General features: G+C 38.1%; 1 protein-coding gene across 1 annotated transcript in view; it reads right to left on the bottom strand.

Annotated features, from left to right (window-relative positions):
- Positions 1–9,435: 9,435 nt before the first annotated feature.
- LOC306771542 (melanopsin-A-like) overlaps positions 9,436–23,024 on the bottom strand; it is a gene marked incomplete at both ends in the record, with an annotated part of 44,102 nt that continues 30,513 nt past the window's right edge. Inside the window, 5 exons of the mRNA XM_079260717.1 lie at positions 9,436–9,636; positions 12,488–12,559; positions 18,781–18,972; positions 19,075–19,246; positions 22,796–22,903. Coding sequence (XP_079116843.1) covers positions 9,436–9,636; positions 12,488–12,559; positions 18,781–18,972; positions 19,075–19,246; positions 22,796–22,903 — 745 coding nt within the window. The remainder of the gene's footprint in view (positions 9,637–12,487; positions 12,560–18,780; positions 18,973–19,074; positions 19,247–22,795; positions 22,904–23,024) is intronic.

Genomic DNA, 23,024 nt, shown 5'->3' with positions numbered 1-23,024 from the left:
GCCACAGCTGTTAAGGTTAAATGGATGCAAACAGTAGAGATTGTTTCATGGGGGGTTTGCGCATGACATTTAAAAAAAAGAAAAAAGAAAAAGGGAAAATCATCCTGATATTTCCAGTAAATTAAAAGTGAAAACTTGTGCACAGTCGTGGTTGTAAACGTGCTTTGCATTTTCAGTAACTGCTCTCAGCAAATTGTAATATCATACCATGTGTCTAAATCCTCTCCTTTCAAACATTTGTGTGGTGGTACTTGTCATGCCACCCTTTAAGTGAATACGAAACTGCACAAACTCAGACATCACACTACACACCACCAACACTGTGTACTTCCTGCTTCTCACTTCTTCAGGGCACAGATTCCAACAGGTGTTTCAGCTCTCTTTCAGGAACTCACTGAAACTTTCAACCATAGAGACGCTTGTGATTATATTAGATGATATCACGAGACTTTAAAATTGAGATATTTTTTGCTGAAGACCGTTCTCAGTAAGTAGCTGGCCCGTAGCCTGACCTGTAATTTGTGTGAGGAACTCAGCCTGGTTCTATGATTTGATGCACCAGCGTGCAGAGGCATTTTGTATATCTCATCAAGTGATCAAATGTGTGCCCAATAAAGGGTTAAAGAGTATTTTTCAGATTCCGCTCCATGACTGCATGGTTGCATGATATCAGTCGCACGTTTAGCTCCATGGACTGATGCTGCAGACGCCATGACCCTTCCATCTGCGTGCTTTGGTCAAAGTCACTAAGATCATATGTTATCCCTGTTATGACGTACAATGTGAACATTGCCTGAAGCTCCTGTCCAGTGTCTGCTCACTGGATGATTGCACAAGCAAGGTGGTGCACAGGTATTCCTAATGAAATCCTTGGTCAGTGTGCACTGTATACATTGTAAATTACATAACACTGTCCATGATGCCTTTGTGTATTATTGTGTTATAACAACTAAAATTAAAGTGACATTTGCACCCACAGTTTTGGTGATAGATTTTTCTGTCTTTTGCTTCACCATTGGTACCATGGTAACAATCAGCATCAATCCTATTCACAGGGCCCTTGTGAAGAAAGTTTACTTATTTATACAAATCTGGGACGGTCCACCTGTTTCCTCTGCAGGCAACAGCATTCACCTCCGTAAATTGTACCTGCATGATTACAAAAAGTTATGCTTAAACATGTCTCTATCATTTAAAGTGGTACAAAACCTTTATTAGCTATTCTGAAAGCAATGGCTGCCGGTGTGCAACTGTGTTGACAAGAGGCCGCAACCAGAGTGGTTGTGGCTTCTATGAAAGTGGCTGTAACCATTATTAACCACGGCCACTTGGATCTCTGTGTCACTCCTATATTTAGCACATCTGAAAGCCAGTAATATTAACTGCCATGGCTTTACGCACAAATGGCTGCAGTTATTGTTGTGATCACGAGGCATAAAGACTGCCAGAGACAATGGTAAGTGCACATCTCTTCTGTTCATGTAGATATAGTTTGAATGAGGTAGAGATTGTTGAGACATATCACATATCCAGCGTTGCAATCTTGGAGGTTATGGATGGCTGATTTGCAAATGAACGCAAGAGGGGGTCATGCCATTCCTTGTGCGATAAAACTGCTCGCAACATTGCATTTCTTTACATCTAGATCATTCCAGTGGACTGTTGCAAATAGTGCTGGTATCCTGCCATCCTGCCACGATGCAGGATGGGACGCTGCAGCACTCTGGGGCGCACACCACCGTCTGTACCCCATCATAAAATCCCCTCGCCAGGACACTGTCAGCCCAGAAACAGCACTGACCAGCTGCAAAGTGTGTGCTGCAAAGGCCTCTTCGTCAGGGCATCGAGGTTATGAGTTCCTGGAGTTTTGCAGTTTGAATTAAATCCCATTATTTCCTGATAAAGTTTCCAGTTGCTGAAAACTTTTTGGAAGTCTTTGATGTGGTCATTTGGCAGATGCTTTTCTCCAAAGCAACCTAAATGTGAGAAGCGATCAATTAAACATAGCAATTAGCCTAACATGCATGTCTTGTGGACAAGAGGAACCCACACACACAATAACAACAAGTAATCTCAACAAGTTAAGAAGGTGGAAGGTGTTCAAACTGACCCCCAGCCAGGGTTTAAACCAGCAACCTTCTTACAGTGAGGCCACATTGCTGACCACTACTCCACCATGCAGCCCTCAATTAATGATGAATTACTCAGTTAACGATGCACCAAATGAAACCTCTGGACTGCTTGCAGACCACATCAATATACAGACTCCTCTCCTGTGAAGTAGTACACAGTTGTACTAAGTGGTTTTGCATTGTCTTGCTGAAGTACACAAGATCTTTCTCTAAACAGACGTCATCTGCAGCGAAGCAGCTGATCCTCTAAAGCCATTATGTACTTCTTAGCATTCATAGTTTCTTCCAAACTTCTTCCAAACGTGCAATCAGAAGTAAAACGTTTTTGGAAGAATCCTGGGCTGATTTAGTCATTTCAGGGCCACAAATGTTAAAATGATAAAAATAGTGTTTTTCTGGAGGCTTAAAGATCACGGACCTCCAGTAAAGGTCTTCAGCCTTGTCCCATTCGCACAGAGACATCTTCAGTTTTTTTTAACATTTCATGATGTTGTGCACTTGCAATGTGACATTCAGAAAGATTATTTTTGAAGCGTTTCACAGTCTTTTTACACAGTTTCACAGATTGGAGAGCCTCTGCCCAGGTTCTGCCTCTTTAGGATGTCCATCCCTTTAATAGCTAATAACGTTACAGACCTGATAGCAGTCAGCATTATTACTTAGAAGATGTTTGCCCAACTGAACCTTTTTTTTTATTCAACTTTCTTGCTTTTTCAGTCCAGCTATTTTGAGACCTGTAGAAAGCGTCGTACATTTGACAAAGTATTAAATAATATCATGATAAATTTATTGGTAATCTTTTCTTTCTTTCACAGTTGCTCATAATATGCTTGTGTATGTAAAAGATCTGAAAAATAGAAGACTAAAGTCTACAAAAGGGAAAGTTATTCTTTCTGATAAGAAAACAGATGAAGCTTGACAACCGGGAAAGTTTGGTTAAGGTGTGCTCTGAATAAACTTGAAAATCTCGTTCTCCTTTTAATTTTAAAAGTTCATTCATTCATATTTGACAGTAAAGCATCAATGAAACTTTTAAGGTGGGGCTGAATTAACCGTTGTCCATTTTTGCATTATGCATCTTGTGATCATGGTAATGCTGCAAGTAAAAAGGATAGATTCCTGTAGTATTACACCCTGGAGGAGAGACATGGCCAGGGTTTCAGGTCATCCCTCCAAAAGCTGAACAAGTTTACTTGATCAGCCAACCGACTTTTTTAAGTTAATTGATGTTTGAATAAAATGTGTTTGCTAATATTTACCTTTCCTATTTAGATAATTTATCATGGTGCATTTTTGACTTAGGTTAAAAAAAAAAAAGCTATATGAAGAGCTGCCTAAATTCTTCTAATTGCATGTGACTGAAAAGCAGGCGCTGAGGGCAAGGCGGGATACTACGGGGAGGATAGACCAAGATCGCAGAGTGAGAAGACAAACTTCTACGAGATTTGTTTTTTACAAGAACAATCATGTCCCGTAAACTGTAAAAACTAATAAAAATAAAACCCAAGTTCATCTTCAAGTGCATGAATATTCAAAATGTCTGCATCATATATAAAAACGTGTCAAGCCTCTTCTGGGAGGATGTTGTGAAGAAACAGGCTGGTTCCCGGACAAGGCTGATTTTAAATCTTTTATTCTTAGAAGTCGATCCATCCTGTTTCTACTGCAAAGGAATCCCCTGTGACTGTTCTAGAGTGTTTCTGCAAGCAAGCTTAAAAAAACATCGGTGGATCTGGAGAGCAAATTCATGCAATCTTTATTTCCTCCAGATGCAACATACTGGCTTCAACACTGTTTTACGCGGTTCTTTACGTGGCTCCAGTTTACTGTTGCAGCAGTATAATGGATCTAAAAGTCACATTTACTGGAGCAAAATCATGTAGCATTATTGTAATTTCTGCTCTAATAATTTGTTCACTCAACCTACACTCCAAAAACCCCCGGAGTTGTGTTACACAGCTTCTACTCCTTGATATTGTCCTTTTGTTTTTGTTCTTTTAAAAGAAGAAGAAGACAAAAAAAGGGGAAAAATAACGATCTCCTCCTATTCTGGAAAACTCAGACACACTTGAGTGGTCTTTTCATATCAGTTTTTCGTGGCTGATCCCTCTGTACTGAACTGCAGTAGAGATAAAATGTGAATGTGTGTACACGAGCAACAGGAAACAGATGTATGGTTTTCTGTGGAAGGTTTACTACATGTATTTAAAAATGTGTCCATACAATGCGATTGCTTAATGTTTGACATGATTCTGTTAGATTGGAATCTCTACAGTGTAATGAAAGCCATGCATGCACCACATGGAGATACTAAACATCAGAAAAACATAAACATTCACTTCTTCTGGCAAAAACACACTCGCTGCGTAGAAATACACTAGAGGAATAGTGAAATATAGTATATAACAATCACGATTGGATGGCAGAGATGTCACTGAGGCTCATTTGTCGTTTTCATTCACACGTATGCACAACGACATATGTGCATGCTTGGATTGAAAAGCAGTGGCAGAAAGACTCACCACCCTGCTGCTGTAGCATGACTGCACACTGGTCGCACTGGGACATGATGGGCAGTGACAGTGACTGAATAACACATATATGGAGCAAACATGAGAAAGAATGTGTTAACCAAGCCGAAGTGCAACAGACAGAGAAATTCTGACACTGTTGGGAGGAAGTGGAACGTTAGACTGCAGGAAAAGCTGCAGATATATAATCTTTTCATACAAAATAGTTTTTCATTTACAATAATTTTACAGCATTCGCTTTACAGTATATTTAATTAAAATGATATAGACTGTACTTAAGTACTTCAAAACTCTTTTATTTGTTTTGGAATATCTGTCCAACCTGCTTCAGTCCTACACCCCTGCATGCTCTCTCAGGTTGGCAGATCCGTGTTAGGTGTCCCGAAGTCCAAGATGAAATCCTCTCCTTTTCAATTCTCAGCCCCGAACTTTAGAAATCACTGCTAGTACACCTTAGACAGGCTGGGTCTCATTCTGTTTTTAAATACTCTGTTGAGACTTACATGATTTCATTGGCTTTCGACACAGCTTGAGTTGTTGACAAGCTTCAACTTGTTTAAAATTTATCTTTTTTTATAACACACTGAGCAAAATCAGTCACTGGACTGGTACTACTGCAACTTGCTTGTGCTGTAAAGAACATCAACAACAAAAAAGGAATGAAATCAGAAGCTAGCAAGCAACAAGTGAAAATCAGCTCAAGCTAGGTGTAGTTGGATACTATAAAGGCTTTTTTGCATATTGCAATTATGACAGGTCATCGAATACATTAAACTTGCATTATCCGCTTATCTGGGATCGGGTCGTGGGGGCAGCGGCACAGACTTCCCTCTCCCCAGTCACATTTTCCAACTCTGCGGGGGGGATCCCAAGGCGTCCACAGGCCAGCCGACAGATATAATCTCTCCAGCGTGTCCTGGGTCTCCCCTCAGGGTCTCCTCCCAGAGGGACGTGCCCAGAACACCTCACCAGGGAGGCGTCCAGGAGGCATCCTGACCAGATGCCCCAAGCCATCTCAATTGGCTCGTCTCGATGTGGAGGAGCAGCGGCCTCCCGGATGACTGAGCTCCCCACCCTATCTCTAAGGGAGAGCCCGGCCACCCTGTGGAGGAAACTCATTTCAGCCGCCTGTATACGAGATCTCGTTCTTTTGGTCACGACCCACAGCTCATGACCATAGGTGAGGGTAGGAACATAGATTGACTAGTAAATCGAGAGCTTTGCCTTTTGGCTCAGCTCCTTCTTCACCACCACAGACCGGCGCAGAGTCCGCATTACTGCAGATGCCGCACAGATCCATCTGTCGATCTCGTGCTCCATCCTTCTGTAGCGGGAACTTAAGGTAAGTGGGCTGCACTAATGTTGGATCAGCATCCGGAAGCTCTCGGTACGACTACCGAGCCTGAAAGAATTGTTGGCACAGAACAAAACAATGACTGAAGTGTGATAGTTGAATCCAAATTTCTATTCTATTCTATCCACAATTAATAACAGAAATTTACAATGCCTGCCTATCTAAAGAGTGCACAGACGCACATTAAATGAGCTCGAGCAAATAAAAAAAACAAAATGGTGTCCCTGTTAAGGTCCTTTAAAATAAAGTGTAGAAGGGAAAAAGTCTGTTTTCAAGATTAGTTCTTCCTTCAAAAAAAGAGGTGAGAATTCCTTATGTGAGTATGTTTGACTTTCCTAAAAAGCGTCTTTGTTCACTGTGTCAGATGCTACCCGGGTAGCTAAGTCTTATCTGTGTCACGAGTGGTGAGATGAGTTGGTGGTACTGCTTTCTGAGGACTGATCATATGGCAGGCCACACCGCGTTGTCGGTCCCTCCACAATCAAATATCCTGGGTTGGCTCGCCACTGAAAACCCTCAAGCTTCAGATCTCGAATAATCTGGTTCTGGTCAAAAACCAATCGGAGCCCTTTATGGGAAGCTCTGCTGACAGATGCGGCAATTTCCAAAAGAGATATTTTCATTGCAAAACTTCATTCTACAATAAAATTTATGTCATGCATGTAATCCCAGGTATTTTGCAGACTGTGTCTGCCATGTCCCATCATTCTGCAGGATTGTCACGTTTGGAATATTATTATTGATGAGATTATGACTGAGTCTAGTAAATAATGTTAGTTTGCTTGACTGTTTCATTTCCACTTTAAGGCCAAACAGCTTGCAGTCCAGTACACCATACTGTCTAGGATGCTGGACTAGTATGACCAACGATGATGCTGCTGGGCAATTATCTGACAGCAAGATGTTCCAGTGTTTTGCTGGATATCTTACAATCATGAACCCAACTAATCATGAACCAGTCACAACACTGATCAAGCTAAGTCATGGAAAGATGCATGAAAAGCAGTTCTGATCACAATCAATATGCTGCTGCAGAGGAATGTATTGATAAATGTTAAATTAGACAGAAGAGAGATATAAATGATTGTCTTGACAGAACATAAACCTTTTAAATACACTGAAACATGAAGATGTAATACATTTCATAAATGGATTATGAAATGTACCGATTATTGCATTGACAATCTCTGCACATAGCATGTTCAGTTAATTATATAACCATAAGAAATATCATAACCAGGTAAATATGTAATTTATAAAATGTGGTTTAACAGATGGGTAGTTCATAGTCCCAATGACCAAAACATAAGGTGAGTAACTTTCACTGCACTGAGGTTTTATTTAGATTTTATTTAGAAAAATAAATAAAAACAACATAAACCATTTTATACAAAGAAAACAAAATCAACATGAAACCATCACTTTAATAAAGCAGAATTTCAATCTAATATAATATTCATATTTAATATATGTCTTGACAAAAATCTACCCATAACGTATTTAATATATTCATGTTTTTAACATTCACCAAAGAAAACATTAAAAAAAAGCAACATTGGGAATGTACCACCTCTTGCTGCCTTGTTAACTAAGACATTTACCTTCATTTTATTCATCATTTCACAAAAATGACAACAATGTGTCTGATTTTATGTTGAGGTGCCAAAATACAGTTACATTACAATCATAGTCAAAGACGCAGCAATCTTGGGAATGTCAAAGGGAACCGCAGAGTGCAGAAACAAAGATTTAAAGAAAAAAAAAGCTCTGGAAATGTCACGTTAAGCTGATTATTTAAACAATTAAGTCTTTTAGCAAACTGTCACTTGAATATCTAGATAACAACACAAAGTATGGCCTCAAGAGGAACACAAAGTGCAGTTTCAGTGCTGACATGCACATACTCATACGGTGCTGCTGGGTAATGTGAAATAGTTGTGTTCTGATGAGTTTGATATGTGGTACCACATGCCAGACACACAAGACAATCAGAGATCTGTCCTGTCATGTGTGTGTGTATGTATGCAGGATCGCCCAGTTCTGAACCTTTCACATTAAAAGAGTGTTTGATAACACTCTTTTAAAAGAGTGTTTGATAACACTCTTTCCTGTTTGAAGGTGTGTTTTCATTTCAAATCATATTTTGTGGCGTTCATTTAGTGTTAAAAAAAACCCCACATATATCTTACATAGAAATTTGTACAAGTTGACCCTTCAACAGATTTACTTGCATCATACTCTTCAAAGAAACGATAAGTAGGTGCAGTCAGCTCAGGCGAACCGCTGCACTATGAGCAGCGTTCAAACAGCTGGCTTGCTTCAGAATAAAGCAAAAAGTTTAGAGAGAAATAAACTGATATGTTGGGAGAAAAAAGGGTAGATTATGGCTGTACTATATCAGTAATCATTAAATATTCCTTACTCCATCTTATTATATAATAAGATGATAATTTAAACTTAATATAGCAGCAAATATGTATCTATTAAAGATCTAGCAGTGTAACTATGACCAGCAGTGTGTTATTAATCTTCACTTAATCTGTACTCATAAGTTCAGATATTTAAAAGCTAATAATGAAGATTCATACCTGGGAGCACCTGCTATGAGCAGGCAAGCGTCCATACTTCCCTCCACTGGAAACCTTAGTTTAACTTTCAGGTTTTTTTCATCCATAAACGGACTGTTCAGATGTTTTTTGAAGACAACTTAAACAATATTAGCTGGAATGTCTGAGCATGGTAAGCATTATATTGTTAATAATTCAATTTGACAAGCTAACATGAAACTGAAAAAGTTTTCTAAATCTTTCCAGGCCAGACTTTAGTATAAAATATGATTCCCAACACAAGAAATGATCTGTCAAATCTCCTGCTGGCGATCTGTCTGATAATCAGAAGATAAATATAAAATATGGGTCATAAACACTGCGCAAAAACTTAAAAAACTTTTCCAGTCATTGCCATATCACGCCAGAAACTTATACTGATATGCCCGATTAAAAACAAAACAAAACAAAACAAAACAAAACAGCCGCTTATGAGCAGCAAAAGTTCACCACCACTTTTTTTTTTTTTTTTTTTACAATTTGACCAACCGCAAGCCATGATCGTGTTTTTAAAGCTAACTTGTTGCTTCCTGCTCTGAGGTAAACCATCTCCAGCCACCATGATATGTCAGAAAAATCAAACACAAGTGTGCAATCACATACGCTAACATATTAATAAAGTTACTGGGCATTCACGCGCACATACTTATACACCGCATGCAGGAAAACGGGGGAGAAAAAAGAAAGAAAAGCTATGGCTCTGGAATGACCATACTTATAAAACAGCATGCGGGAACAAAATGTTCCCATGAAGGAAAATACTGAAGCGCACACAAGCACAATTTCACAACGTTGCGCTTTCCTGAAGCTGTTCATGGCAATGCTGTTGTCTCCAGTCTGACTATGTCAAGTAGCTCCTTACTAACCGGGCTGCAAGTTTTGGCTAATTTGAGGTTGCCATGGAAACCTGGAGGACTATGCAGTATGGACGGGCTGGATATGGAAGTGACAATGACTGATGGCATGGTCTTGCACACAGGCCTTGGCCCCGACTCCCTCATCATGCTGTCCAGCTGTGAAGGTAGAGAGAAAACACAAGTTCAAGCGCCAGGATTTATCCATAATGTTTACGAATGTCCAACCGAAGAATGTTAACAGTGATAGCGACGCTTGTATGAAAGAAAGATGCAGATACGGCAAAACAGGTGACTACATGACTTTATTTGTCTCTTTAGATCCAGAGGTTTTCACACGATATGCAAAGTTATGAAAGTTAGTTTGTTTAGTCAGATTTCTGGGGTTTTTTTATATAAAAATGTTTTACATTGAATCAAATCTCTGTTTTTGATCGAAACATTCATTGTGTTACATTTATTTAGTATTTAAGAATTATCAGAGTTTAAAAAGAAGTTGTAAAATATGTTTCTTTGCAATTTATTCTCACTTTTCTTTGTGAAAGTAATCTTAGAATGAGTAGTTCATTCAAAGTCAAGCAATTCTTCAGTCCAGCCTGTACACTTTCATTATGACAACACAGGATGTTTGACATATTCATAACAATCATAAGGGGTTTGGGTATGAACAAAGGAGCAGATGGGCATAAGTGGGGGATTTTCTTTCTGCAAGATTTGATCAGTATCAATGTAGGAGAAATTAATCCAAACTGAGTGAAAAAGAAAAGCTGATTGGATCAAACAGAATAGATTAGAGAAAAAACTAAATGTGTTTATAGAGATAAGCCAGCTAAGACACATTTGGTATGTTACATGTTTATTTGCCATTTGCTTGGGAATTAAGTTTAATTTCCAAATACCATTTTCATCCGGAATGAGGTGTTTATATTGTTGTTTTTCATCTCTTTAAATTGGATTTAACTTTTATTTTGAATTAAAGAATAATTAAAACTCATGTAAACGTGGCCAGTGTGTATGCAGAGCTATTCTTCTGGTTTTAAATTTAGTGGAATTCAGGAGCAAAAATGGCCAACATATCCTTTTAATCAGCAGTATGGTACATATAGGTGAAAACATTAAGTAGAACCAAGAGAAAATATTTGGTTACGCTGAGATTTTTGCTTTGGACAAAACCAAACAGATAAATCCATCTTGACAAACATCCTGCATCACCAAAACAGGTAAAAAAAAAACCATGAAACGACAGAGACTGCTGCTATTCAGTTATTGCATGATACAGCTATGACTTCTGATTTAATCATGTCGAGCCAAGATAGGTCAAGTCGTCAGGATTGGACAACTAACTATGTTGAGGTTACTTTGTGGCGACTTCTGTAAACTCCAGTCAGGCTTCTTTTGCAGCAGATAAAAATATCTGCTCTGACAAATGGTTGTCATGATCTACAGGACGATGCTGATGTAACTTTGTTTCATTTCTGTCAAGCTCCACTGTAGATAAATTTATTTTATGCATCTTACTCTTTTAACTCAGGTTGCTTAACTTACTATAACATCAATGTAACTTTTCTTTTTTTTTTCTTTTTTTTAATTTTCTCTTGTTTCAAACCAAAATAACTTTTTTTTTTTTTTTTTTTTTTTTTAAACAATCCTGATTTTTCCTCCCTAGGTGTGATTAAGTGATGAAAATGAGAGCTGTTGGACTCTATTAGGAGTTAACATGAAACCATGAGAAACATAAAAAGCAAAGACTTTTTTCTGAGTGAGTCACTTGAATCATTTGGCTCATAAAGAATCATATCTTGCTGTAAAAACACACTCATCCCATATAAGCAATTAAGTTCTTGGCAGGGTCTCATTCCTGCTGACAGTCACTGATCTAATCTTGTATTAAACAGACTGAATTATTTTCCTTCAAGCGCACATAACAGTACTAAAGCAGCATAAAGCCGCAAGAGAAAAGTTTCTGTCTGGAGCTTGCTCTGGCATCAGAAAATTCTAGATGTCTTCATGATAACAACTGATTTTGTGCAACAACTGAAAAGGTAACATAGGAAAACAGGATTTGGTTCAGTAAAAACCAAATAATTCATGGTGTGGTCACGACGGGTAAAATATGTAAACTAATCAAAGCATGACGAATAAGTTAGAAATACTCACTTACAAAATGAAAAACAATACAGATAAAACAAACACGAGTCATGCATGATTACAATTATTTGTGTAAAATTAAACAGTACGTCTGACTGTGGTGAGAATTTTTTTGGGGGTTTTTTTTTTTTTTTGGTTCGACACAAACAATAGCTGCGTTTCTATTACAGTTTTTTGCAGAATAAAACTGATATTTGTAAGTTTCGACAACATTTGTGATTTGCAGGTGTTTCAGTTGAATGCTGTTTATCCCCCAAACCTCAGTTCTCGTAAAATCTCATCAGCTAGACGGGATTTCACGAGAACTTAGGCTCATGCAAGACAGCCATGCCACAGCTTTTCGAAGCCTCTCTCCATCATTTCTTTTTCTAATTCATTGTAAAACTCTGAAATTTATTGTTGTTTGTTGCATACTGCGCCATCTTTATCAGAAATGAACTGGTCTCATGACTCCCAAAGCCAAATCCAGCGACACGTAAATGCGTAAAAAGTATTTCTATTAACCTTTTGCGATGTACTTGTATATTGAAACGTATGAAAAACTTAGTTATGAGAGCATAAAACATTTTCTTTAAATGTAGGTGTTTCCATTAGCCTTTTTTTATATTAGGTTTTGTGCAAATCTAGGTGTAATGGAAATGCAGCTACTACCTATTTGTAGATGAACTGATGAATGGAAGAATCTGATGTGTAAACATTAGATGTATCTGTCTGATCCGTGCATGATGTTTCATGTATTGAGACTAAATTGTTTCTTTTATTACAAAAAAAAAAAGAAAAAAACTAAAGCAAAAGAAAAGAAAAGCAGCAGATGCATCTTCTACTGTAATGTGCAGGCGGTGGACAATCTGAGAAATCTTACAGCAGTGGGGAGGTGGCTGGCTGGCTGCAGACTGATGTCCGACATGCAGATGTCTTCAGGCTCTGTCAGAGTCTGAACAGTGCACATAAAAACATCTTTTTAGCATCAGTTACACTCAGAAGAACTTCAGTGTTAGCTGTAGGTCATTTTGGTCTTCCTAAAAACAGACAAACAATATGAACACAGACATGTCAGAGGAACATCTCTATATGTTTTCTTCTTTCCTCCTTGTATTTGCAAAGGCTCTAACATGTGCAGTGTAATGAGTTGAGCACACTTGTCTAGCAGCACATTTGTGCAAAGATTCCGAATTAGCTCGGTCAGTTATGAGTGAGAGCATGAGGACTTTGTATGCAGCTTTTCTACGGCGCAAACCTGAGCGCTAACACATAAATCCTAACTGTACATGAAAAATTAATATTTTCCAATGGTTATCAGATGTGTTTTGGAGCAAGAAATGACTAAGCTCGAGTTTCCACAGAGAAGGGACGACTAGGGCAGCTTTCAGCTGTCACACCAAGCATAAATATATTTTAATTATCATAATGACGACATCAGAACTGAGATTATTAGAGAGATGCTTACTCATTCATATCTATGAGGAACTACTCGAAAAAGCACTTTTTTCCCTTAATGTCTTTATTTTATGTACCGTATTTGTATTTTTTTTATGTATATGTATTCATCTGCTTTGAAAATTTACCAGGTTTCTTTCTTTAATTTCTTTTAATTTAATTTAATTTGATTTTACTCTATTTATTTATTTATCTATTTATTAGATAGTAAAAAAAAATTCTTCATAGGGATGTTTGGAAATCTAGATTAACATCATCTGAGATCAAGTCAATTACGTTGTTTGCCTTCTGTTTCCATTTCCAGATTTCTGTTCAGACAAAATTACTTTTTGTTTAAATTGCAGCACTTACGTATATTATTACAGCACATTAATGACACACTGATTCATTATTCATTCATTCATTCATTCATTGTCCTAACTGCTTAGTTCGATAAGGGTCACGGGGAAGATGGAGCCTATCCCAGCAGTCTTGGGGCGAAAGGCAGGGTACACCCTGGACAGCTTGCCAGTCCATAAAGCATAAATTCATTACTATGTTATGTTATGTATTTCAGACCTGTACTGATTTGTGACTAAAAAACCCCACAAAAACTGAGTGAGTCAGTGACCTCACTGGGATGAGAGGGAGATATGCCAGTAAAACACATTTTCATGAGTTTTTACTTTATGAATCAGAGAGGACCTTATTTGGTCATCATAGACCTTGATAAAGAATTACCCAATTTTCTCAAGAAAATTTAATCAAGCAAAACTTGAGCCAAGTAAACTCCTACATAGCAGAGGGGCATTTAGAAACTGCAAACTTCAAAAAGAGGTAGAGAATGTGTGCCCCAGACTGGAATGCTCTGCAGTGGTTGATTAAAATGGCCCAAAGTAATACCAGTACCAATCTGCTGAGCATCAGTGATATCAGAAAGATGAGGTGTCTGCACAGAGCCCGAATAGCCCATTCCCATTTCCAGAGTGTCAAATTCAGCTATTGCTCAGCCAACATGTGTAAGTGGGACCTACACAGGTAATAAATCGACTGAAAAATGAGCCCCAGATGGGATTGTCCATGAGTTTCATGTTGGCTTGATGTTAATTGCCCATTTTGGCATGCTGCAGGATTACACTGAGTGCTGTTTTTTTTTTTTTTTCTTTTGGCTTGAGACCACTAAATTCACCCTCCATACTCCACCTAAAACAACTAAAAACAATAAAACACTTTGTTTAAATGATTTCATTATGTATTCATACAATAATAACATTTTTGGCAAGTAGCACAAAGAAGTTACAGGATAAATGAATTGAATTATTTCTGCATTGTTTAATGAGAAACTCTCAATATCAAATCCTGTAAAGAAAAAAATGTTTAACATCTGCTGCTCAGTGATGGAGCCACATGGTGATAAGCAGCTCTTCAAGAATCAGGCTCCTTCGTCTGTCAATAAGTGCAGCATACAAGTGCTGAAACATGGGATCACATCATGCAAGCGTCGGATTAAATCTAAAAATCCCAGATTACTGGATTAGTGTTCAGGCCTTGTGTAACAGAATCCTCCATGAATCTGACTGGCCATGCTTTGTGCCAACTCTGCTGGTCTGCATATGCACATGTGGGTTACTTGTGTTTTATCTGTGCACTATGATGGCTACAGGGAGATGGAAACACTCCCTCTACTGGGTGCCTCACATAAAAAGACTGCCTATATTCAGTCGACCCTCTGTGAATAGTCAGGTTTCAACATAAAAAAAAACAAACAAACTGATTATTTACAAGCTTAAAAAAAAAACATAAAACCTCAAATAAGCCATTGAGGTAAATTCCTAGCCACAGTTTTTCTTTGAAGATGATGATTCTTCACCATCCTTCCTTTTCATTGGATGTTTTCTTAACTTGATGCATCTCAATGACTTGACATTGCGCTGAGTAATGTCTTTTATGTAATTTATGTAATGTCTTTTAAGCTATTCATTGCATCTGATCAGGTACTTGTTACCAGCTGAAAGATAATTGTCCATACAGTAATAATCTAATAAAAGGTTCATAAACATTAGCTTAGTTAAATCCAGGTGGATTTTTTTTTTTTTTGGGCCAGGCAGTGTGTGCAGGAAAGTTAATGTTAATAATTTAACTACAGAGCACAGAGCAGTTTAATGCTTGGCTTGATATCCATGCAATCGTGGAATTTGCATTAAGAAGCAACAGCGAATGTTGACCACTGTCAGCTACAGGAAGCTATGACTGATCCTTGTTAATGAGAAAGAGGCTAAGCTGTTCTGGTGAAAGGGTGGGGAGTCCCAGGCATTTAGTATTTTTCATCATATGTGGGTTAATAATGATTAAAAAAAATCTATGAAACCATGCTTTATTAGCAGTCTTTCAAGAGATGTCTGATGGTTTTACATTGGCCAGTTAAAGCTGCCAACCATTTCAAAAATCAGTTCTTGATAGCTTTTCTGTGCAGACACTTTTAATAGCAGAAAGAATACCTGACTGGGATGCAGCATAGACTGTATATAAAGAGATGGACGTCACCCTGTGACGTCACCCGTAGGTTTCTGAAGAGCTGAATTGAAGCTCAGTGGGTGGTTCCTACCATCGGCATGTTTGCAGCGTCATGCGCGTCGTCTCGCCCGGAAAATACAAATATAGGCAAAGAGGTGGAGCTAAGAGGGGAGCCGTGAGCGTCATGGTGCATGATTGACATCGAGCGAACTCCGAGCTAACTGAGATAACTGAGCTAACCCCGAGATAACCCCGAGATAACGGGAGCTAACCAGCTAACGGAGGTAAGCGGGCTAAAGCTAAGTCACATTGTTAACCGGCTAAAAACTGCGGTTGTTCTACATTCTTCTTACTTGAAGCCGGAGATTGGTACCTGTCAATCAAAAGAACACACCCCTAAATATGCTGAATTTAGAGATTAATTTACTTTAAAACGGGCGAGTTAGAAAAAAAATTCACTCCCCTCACAGTTGTCATGAAGGTAAACCTGACCTGTAAACCAAAAATGGACCCAGGCTGTAAACATGTTTATTTCTGCCATGAAGTTGGTCTTTTTAACATGGGAGTCTATGGGGATTTGCTCTGTTTTGCAGCCAGCCCCTAGTGGATGAAGGGGGAACTGCAGTTTTATGCACTTCCACATCGGCTTCACTTCTAACCGCCGGAGGTTGCCGCTTGGGATGCAGACATAGTTTAGTTTGAAAGGGGAACTACTGCACCCATTTGAGGGCACACACTTCAGAAAGTTACTTAATGCGTTGCATATAAAAACTTCGTACTAAAGAGTGACCCTTATTCAAAAAAGAAGAACTCCATCAGTATACATGTGAAAAAGGAATGTAAGGCTCACTCTGTTCAAACCTGGCAGTAACATGAATGCTGGCTGATTCAATCATATGTCAACAGCTTAACATCGAAATGTAACACATTCAAGTTGAATTAAGGAAAAACAAGATTAGAGCACTTGGACCACATGTAAACATACCCTCGGCTAATAAGGCATATAAACATGAATTTCTCCTGGGCCACATTAAAGCACCAATTCCTCAACTGGTATGTTCTGAATTGTACTGGGTAACATTACATCACAAGCATAACTTGTGATGAACTAATTCAATAATTAATGAACTGTGGCTAATTCATTAATTAATGAAGACTATATTATGAAATGATTAACTTATGATGATCTCAATGTTAATTCATGTGATTACTTGACCTCTGATTAATCATCAATTGATGAACATTAGTTCACTGTTAATTCATTGATATGTCGACAAATTCACCAGTTTAGATACAAATATATCATTTAACTCCCAGTTTTTATTTTATTTATTTTTGTTTAATTCAAGACACACTCACAGAAGTTTACTTTGGTAAACTTTGTACTGTCTGTTTTTCAAGTGCTTGGAGTCAAGTCCTGCCTGCTTGTCATGCTGTGTTAACTACATAGCTGGGGCAAATCCGACCATAGACAGGTGACTGAAGGAAGAAAGTTTATTTATATCATTCTTGAGGTCACTGGAAACAGTTTATTGCTTTTAGTGAGACAAGGTGCTGCTGGTGTGACAAGTAGTCCACACTGCAGGTCTAAAAGCTCAACTGTGATTTTTTAACGAGATTTTTCTACTATAATGCAAGGACATGACCTCACACATACCATGCTGTGGTAAATGTGGATGATATGCTTGTTAGCATGTGTGCCATTTAAAAGTTGTTTTAGAATCAGAGCTGGAATAAATATGGTATATAATATTGTTCCATCCAATGTTTATTAGTAATCTTACTGTGTCCTGCCACCACAGTGCAGTATTGTAATGATTTTCCTACTTCAATGATGTAAAAGTTGGATGAAATATGACACAACTGTTCAGACTGCAGCCACTGTGAAAAAGATAAGATTGGATATGTATCTGATTTAGTAGCGCATATAAAAGTAGGCTGAGTTGCATTTCTGCTGTTTTCTGTTTTCTGATTACAGTGACTTTTGCCTGAAGTGTGAAGCGAGCTCATTGGTCACTTTAGGTTGCATCTGTTTGATCAACATGTGAGTGACAATACAGTGATCAATGTATTGAAACAGATGTCCCTTCCTGTAAGCTAGTCGAGCCCCACCCACACTATTACAGACGTTTGGCAAAACAAACTTTTTTACCATATTTTTACCTGTTCTCCACATATAAATTCTGTTCTTGGTTAGAAAAACTGACTTTTGGAAACACTTTTCTGAGAGATGATTCAGTTTTCAGTAACCTGGGCAACAGATGTCTCAGCCAGCGGTGTACCGTTGTTTTATGTGATAAGCATGTTTAATACTGTACAAAAGGTGCAAATGAGAGCAAAGGTTTAGGAGTTTAAAATCTCTGGAAAAAACATTGTTCTTCTTAAATATTTTGTTGACTTGTGCATTATTAATCACTCAGCTCAAGCAAAGATGCAAATTTTTTCAGTTCTTAACTTCTTATTGCTTTGCATATGCACAGTTTAATTTTTAAAACGTCCTCCTATCCTAGTTTATTAACAATAAAATTATATGAAAAACAAAATACTTGGTGAATAAAATCCACTTACCCTTCCAACCCATCAAGTTCATAGTATTGAGAATGTTTTATTATTTTTTTTTATTTCATTTTATGCAATATTGTTTTGTTTCTTGGTGGAACTTGGCTTTTTAGCCTGGTTGCTTTGTCTCTCACACATTTATGCCTTAAATTTAAAAATAAGTATCTTGACTTCAACACTAACTTCTTTACCTTAACAGGGAAAAATGTTATAAATGCACATGAATGCACATGGGGGGCGGGGGTGTCTGTTAACATGACCTCATAGGATTGCGTAACATGAAATATGAACCAAACAAGAATGTGAAGAAAAGGAAAATCATCTTTTGAAAGTCATCTATTTTCTTTAACAGGGCTCCAAAAACAACATGACCACAATTTTTTCCATATTTTGCAGAAGGATTTATATCAGCTTTGACATGATGACAAAACAGAGGCAAAAACTCCTTCTCTTCTGCATGAAACCACTGAACCATGAAAAAGTGTCAACCTGAACCCACGTGACAAATCATCTGTGTCTGATAACCATTGGACATTCAGAGTAATTAAGTTAGAGCTGCATGGCTTTCAAGCTGTAAAAATATTGTCTTTAGCGTACCTCTGTGTGTGTATAGACATATGTATCTATCTAGTGGTATGTTGACACAAGACAGGTCTTTGTACTCACAGTGAGTTGTGAAAGGTGACATATGGCCGGGTCAGTGGGGATGTGGGCAGCAGCTCTCTCAAATTCTCCTCTGCTGTGACCACTCACCTTCGACCTCTGGCTGGAATGACGCACCTGTTTGACATCAATAGACAAGTGACGACTTACAGGTGTCCGAGACGGGCAGTCCTCCTCCGTGTCCGAGAAGTGGGCCTGTGTCGACACAGGACCAAAGTCAGCAACTCGTAATCTGAAGCTTTTGTTGAAGGAGCAGTAAGACAAAGACATACCATATTATATATGAAGTACACTCACTGATTCACTCTCAGACTGGGAGGAGTTGCGGGGCCTGCTGGGGCCTCTGCACTCTGACTGGCTGGTCAGTGTTGAGCGACGTGTGGACTGAAGGCTGCTGCTGCTGTAACGGTCTCTGCCAGTGACGCACAGCAACACGCCGAGGTAGGGCACGTATCTGCTGATTGCTGACCTGAGAAGGGTTGGGGGGGGGTCAAGATGGATAATCACATCAGTTTTATGACATGATAGTGAGGTGTGGGGTCAGGAAAAATCTCTGTATGTCAAGTTGAATTAGGGCCATATAGAAACACATTAAAGTCAGCGACCCCAGCTCGACCTGTGCAGCCAAGAGAAGAAAATAGAAAAAAAGTCTCCACAGTCATGAAGCTTGACGCTTCTAAAAGTTAAATTTGTCATGTTTAATAAGAGGCTGAAGCATTTTTCATGTATCCACTGTATACTGTGCAAAGCAGCATCAAGTTGTTGTCATATTTTATCCCACTTTGTAGAGAATGTACTTTACCTGAGTCTTTATCTGCATTATTACCAGGGCTGTGACGATATGCTTTCAACCCGATTCTCGATTCCGACTTTTTGGGTGCCGATGCGATTTAAATTGCGATCATCACAATTCTTCGATATTGCTGATTTTTGTAGATTAAAAAAAAAAAATGTATAAAGCTTTTTTTTTGCTCGTCATTTTTCTTCATTTTGAATGAGGAAAAAAACAACACAGTAGCCAGACCATCATTCTGCTGCTATAATGCCCAAGAAGACAGGTAAAAAGATTAATAAAAACAATAAAAAATAACAAAAAAATTATAGAGAATTAATTTTATTTATTTGAAAAAAAAAAATCGATTTTAAAATTGTGAAAGCAAAAAATCCTGATCTTAGATTTTTCAATTCGATTTTCCCACGGCCTAATTATGACTGTTTACATACTTTTTAATACACGCTCTGCATGTTCAGTTCCAGCGTTTAGTATTTACTGGCAGCTGTGAAATGTAATCGCATCCTTATATGTTCTTTTTATGTCTGCAACCACATGAAAATTCAATTCAATTCAATTAAGTTTTATTTGTAATTTACAACATGGTCTCAGGGTATTTTACAGTTCAAGCCAATTCATTCATGCATTCATTTATTCATTCATTCATTTTCTCAACTGCTTAATCCAAGCCAGGGTCGTGGGGAAGCTGCCCATTGCAGGGCTTATTGTGATCCAATTAAAACAAATTCTACATTAATCCAGTCTATAATCACTGTGTTCATGCAAACCAGTCCAAAGAAAAAAAAGCTGCTTTAACTGTTTCTTTAATTGAACACCCCAACCTGAGCATGCACAGGGTGGTGGCCAAAGGTTTGATGAAAATAAGAACTGTTGTCGATTTGTGTCCAAATTATGAGCTATTTCAACACCGGCTGAATGAAACCAGAACATGTTTTACAATGTCGTTACTCTGTTAGTTACATAAGTGCAGCTTCAGTTCCAGTTTCCCAGCAAGCTGAATTCTAAATCAATGTGCAAATGTAATGACGTCCACTGAAAACGCAATATGCTTTTCTTGTCATTTGACAGTTTTTCATATTTTTATTGTTATTTTTAAGACTGAATTTGATTTTGCAGCTCTAAACTATGTTTATTTGGTGGTGAAATCTCTCTTTTATTAGTGAACATTACAACAGACCCTTGTTCTACACCAGTGTTTTTCAACATGAAGCATGTCAAATACAGGCTCCAAAATGTGCTTTTTTCGGGAGTTAAGAAAAACAAATAATAAAAATAGTTTACTTTTAATGAAATATTTCACTTTTGATTCTTAGAAAACACCCCCCTGATACACTGCTCAAAATAATAAAAGTAACACTTTAGAAAACAAATCTTAGGCTTTAATAAATAAATATTCCAGATGAAAATATTCATTCATTGCATAGTGAAATGTGTTGAGTGCAAAATAATGAAATAAAGCCTCATTAACCCATGGAGGTCTGGGTTCACAATCAACCTAAAAATAAAAGCGGAAAGATTTAAGTCTGGTGAACAGTCAGGCCAGTTTGTCGCATCAATGCCTTCATCATGCAGGAACTGCTGACAAACTTCAGCCACATGGGGCTGAGCATTTCCATGCATTAGCAGGAAGCCAGGTCCCACTGCAGCAGCATCTCCAGCAGCACGATGAGAATCTTGTCAGTCAGGGTACCTCTCTGTCTGGCACATAAAGATCTGCGAAGCCTTCCGATCTATGCCCTCCCAGACATTCATTGGCCCACTTTCAAACTGCTCATGCTGGAGGATGTTTCAGGCAGCAACATGTTCTCCATGGCATCTCCTCACTCATATTTATCCCATGTGCTCAGTGTGAACCAGCTTTCATTCATGAGGGGAAAGAGGGTGCCAATGGCGAATCTGTAAACATGATGTTGTCCTACAGCACTCTCCATATCTCCTGGTATACCCAACCATCTCCTGGTACCTCCTTCATTTTCTTGACACTGTGCTTGGACACACAGGAAACCTTGCTTCCACTGAACACATTGACGTACCATCCTGGATGAGCTGCACTACCTGAGCAACTTCTGTAGATTGCACTTCCTCATGTATGATCTGATGAGGGCACTGGTACAATGCGAGAAATGGTCTGTGGCCTGTAAACCCATTCTTGTTTTGGGGGTCATCTCATTGCTTCCTCCTTTCTTTAACATCAAAATTAGCTGAAATCGATTAACAGGCCCCTCTGCCCCATAACTGACTGAATCATTGTCCCAAAAGTCGAGTACCTACAAATGACAGATACCGTGCTAACTGCACTACAAACATTTGATCAATTTGATCAGAACTTACTGATTAGAAGGTATGCGAGTACACCACCTGATTAAGCAGTGTTCCTTTCATATTTTTGAGCAGTGTATATAGGTCACTCATGCATTCATTCATCACACCTTCAAATCCATAAAATTAGATCCAGGTCTCCAAATTAGGTGCCATTGATCAGAAACTCATTAAATCTTTGACATCTCAGGTCCGATGTTCTCTTTATGTGGGGTCCTCATATGAAGTTCTGAGCTTTACCTGCATACCTGCAAGATGTTATTCTAGCAAATATCCGGCAAGAAAGATCTGCTAAACTTTGTCAGATAAACCATTATTTTGAATGTGTTTTTTTTTTTGTTGGGCTGAAGTTTGAAACTGAGTATTTTGCTGTTGTTAGGGAAGTACTACGTTGTCTGAAAGCACCTCTTCTCAGATGACAAAACTTTAGATGATAAATCTGTACTTAACGCTGATCAGAAATGGAAATAAAAGAAACAGGAGCAGGCTGGTAAGTGATTTAGTTTAACTTTCAAATGTTTTTGTATCAGTTAACGTTAAATCAGACGCATATAGATGGACAGGAAAATAAATAAGAAACTATTCTCAAAAATTATATTTCAGATTTGTGCCTCTTTCTCCCCTATTCCTTCAGAATAACTAACAGGGATTTAGTCAACATTAAATAAGGGTTAATTCATTTTATGTTATGTAGTTTAATGATGACACCTACACACACACACACACACACACACACACACACACACACACACACACACACATATATATATATATATATATATATATATATATATATATATATATATATATATATATATATATATATATATATATATACATATATATATGTATATGCATGTATGTATGTATGTGAGTATGTATGTATATTTACATGTGTTGTTTTACCTGTATTTAGGATGTGTTATGGCGTATATGATGGGGTTGTGGATGGCAGATGCTTTGGCGATAACAGCAGGAACAGAGTTCATGTATGGAGTCAACATATCAGCGTACCTAAGAGACAAGGAGACAGAAGCATGTTCAGAGCGAGACACATGATCACACATTCAGTGTTTCATTCATATTTTTGTTAAAGCCATGTTTATATTTCAAGATCGCATAAAAATGAACTGTC

The sequence above is a fragment of the Telmatherina bonti genome, assembly GCF_933228915.1.
Source record: "Telmatherina bonti genome assembly, chromosome: 21".
In the NCBI taxonomy this organism is placed as follows: Eukaryota; Metazoa; Chordata; class Actinopteri; order Atheriniformes; family Telmatherinidae; genus Telmatherina; species Telmatherina bonti.
This window is presented reverse-complemented; position numbering and strand designations above follow the sequence as displayed.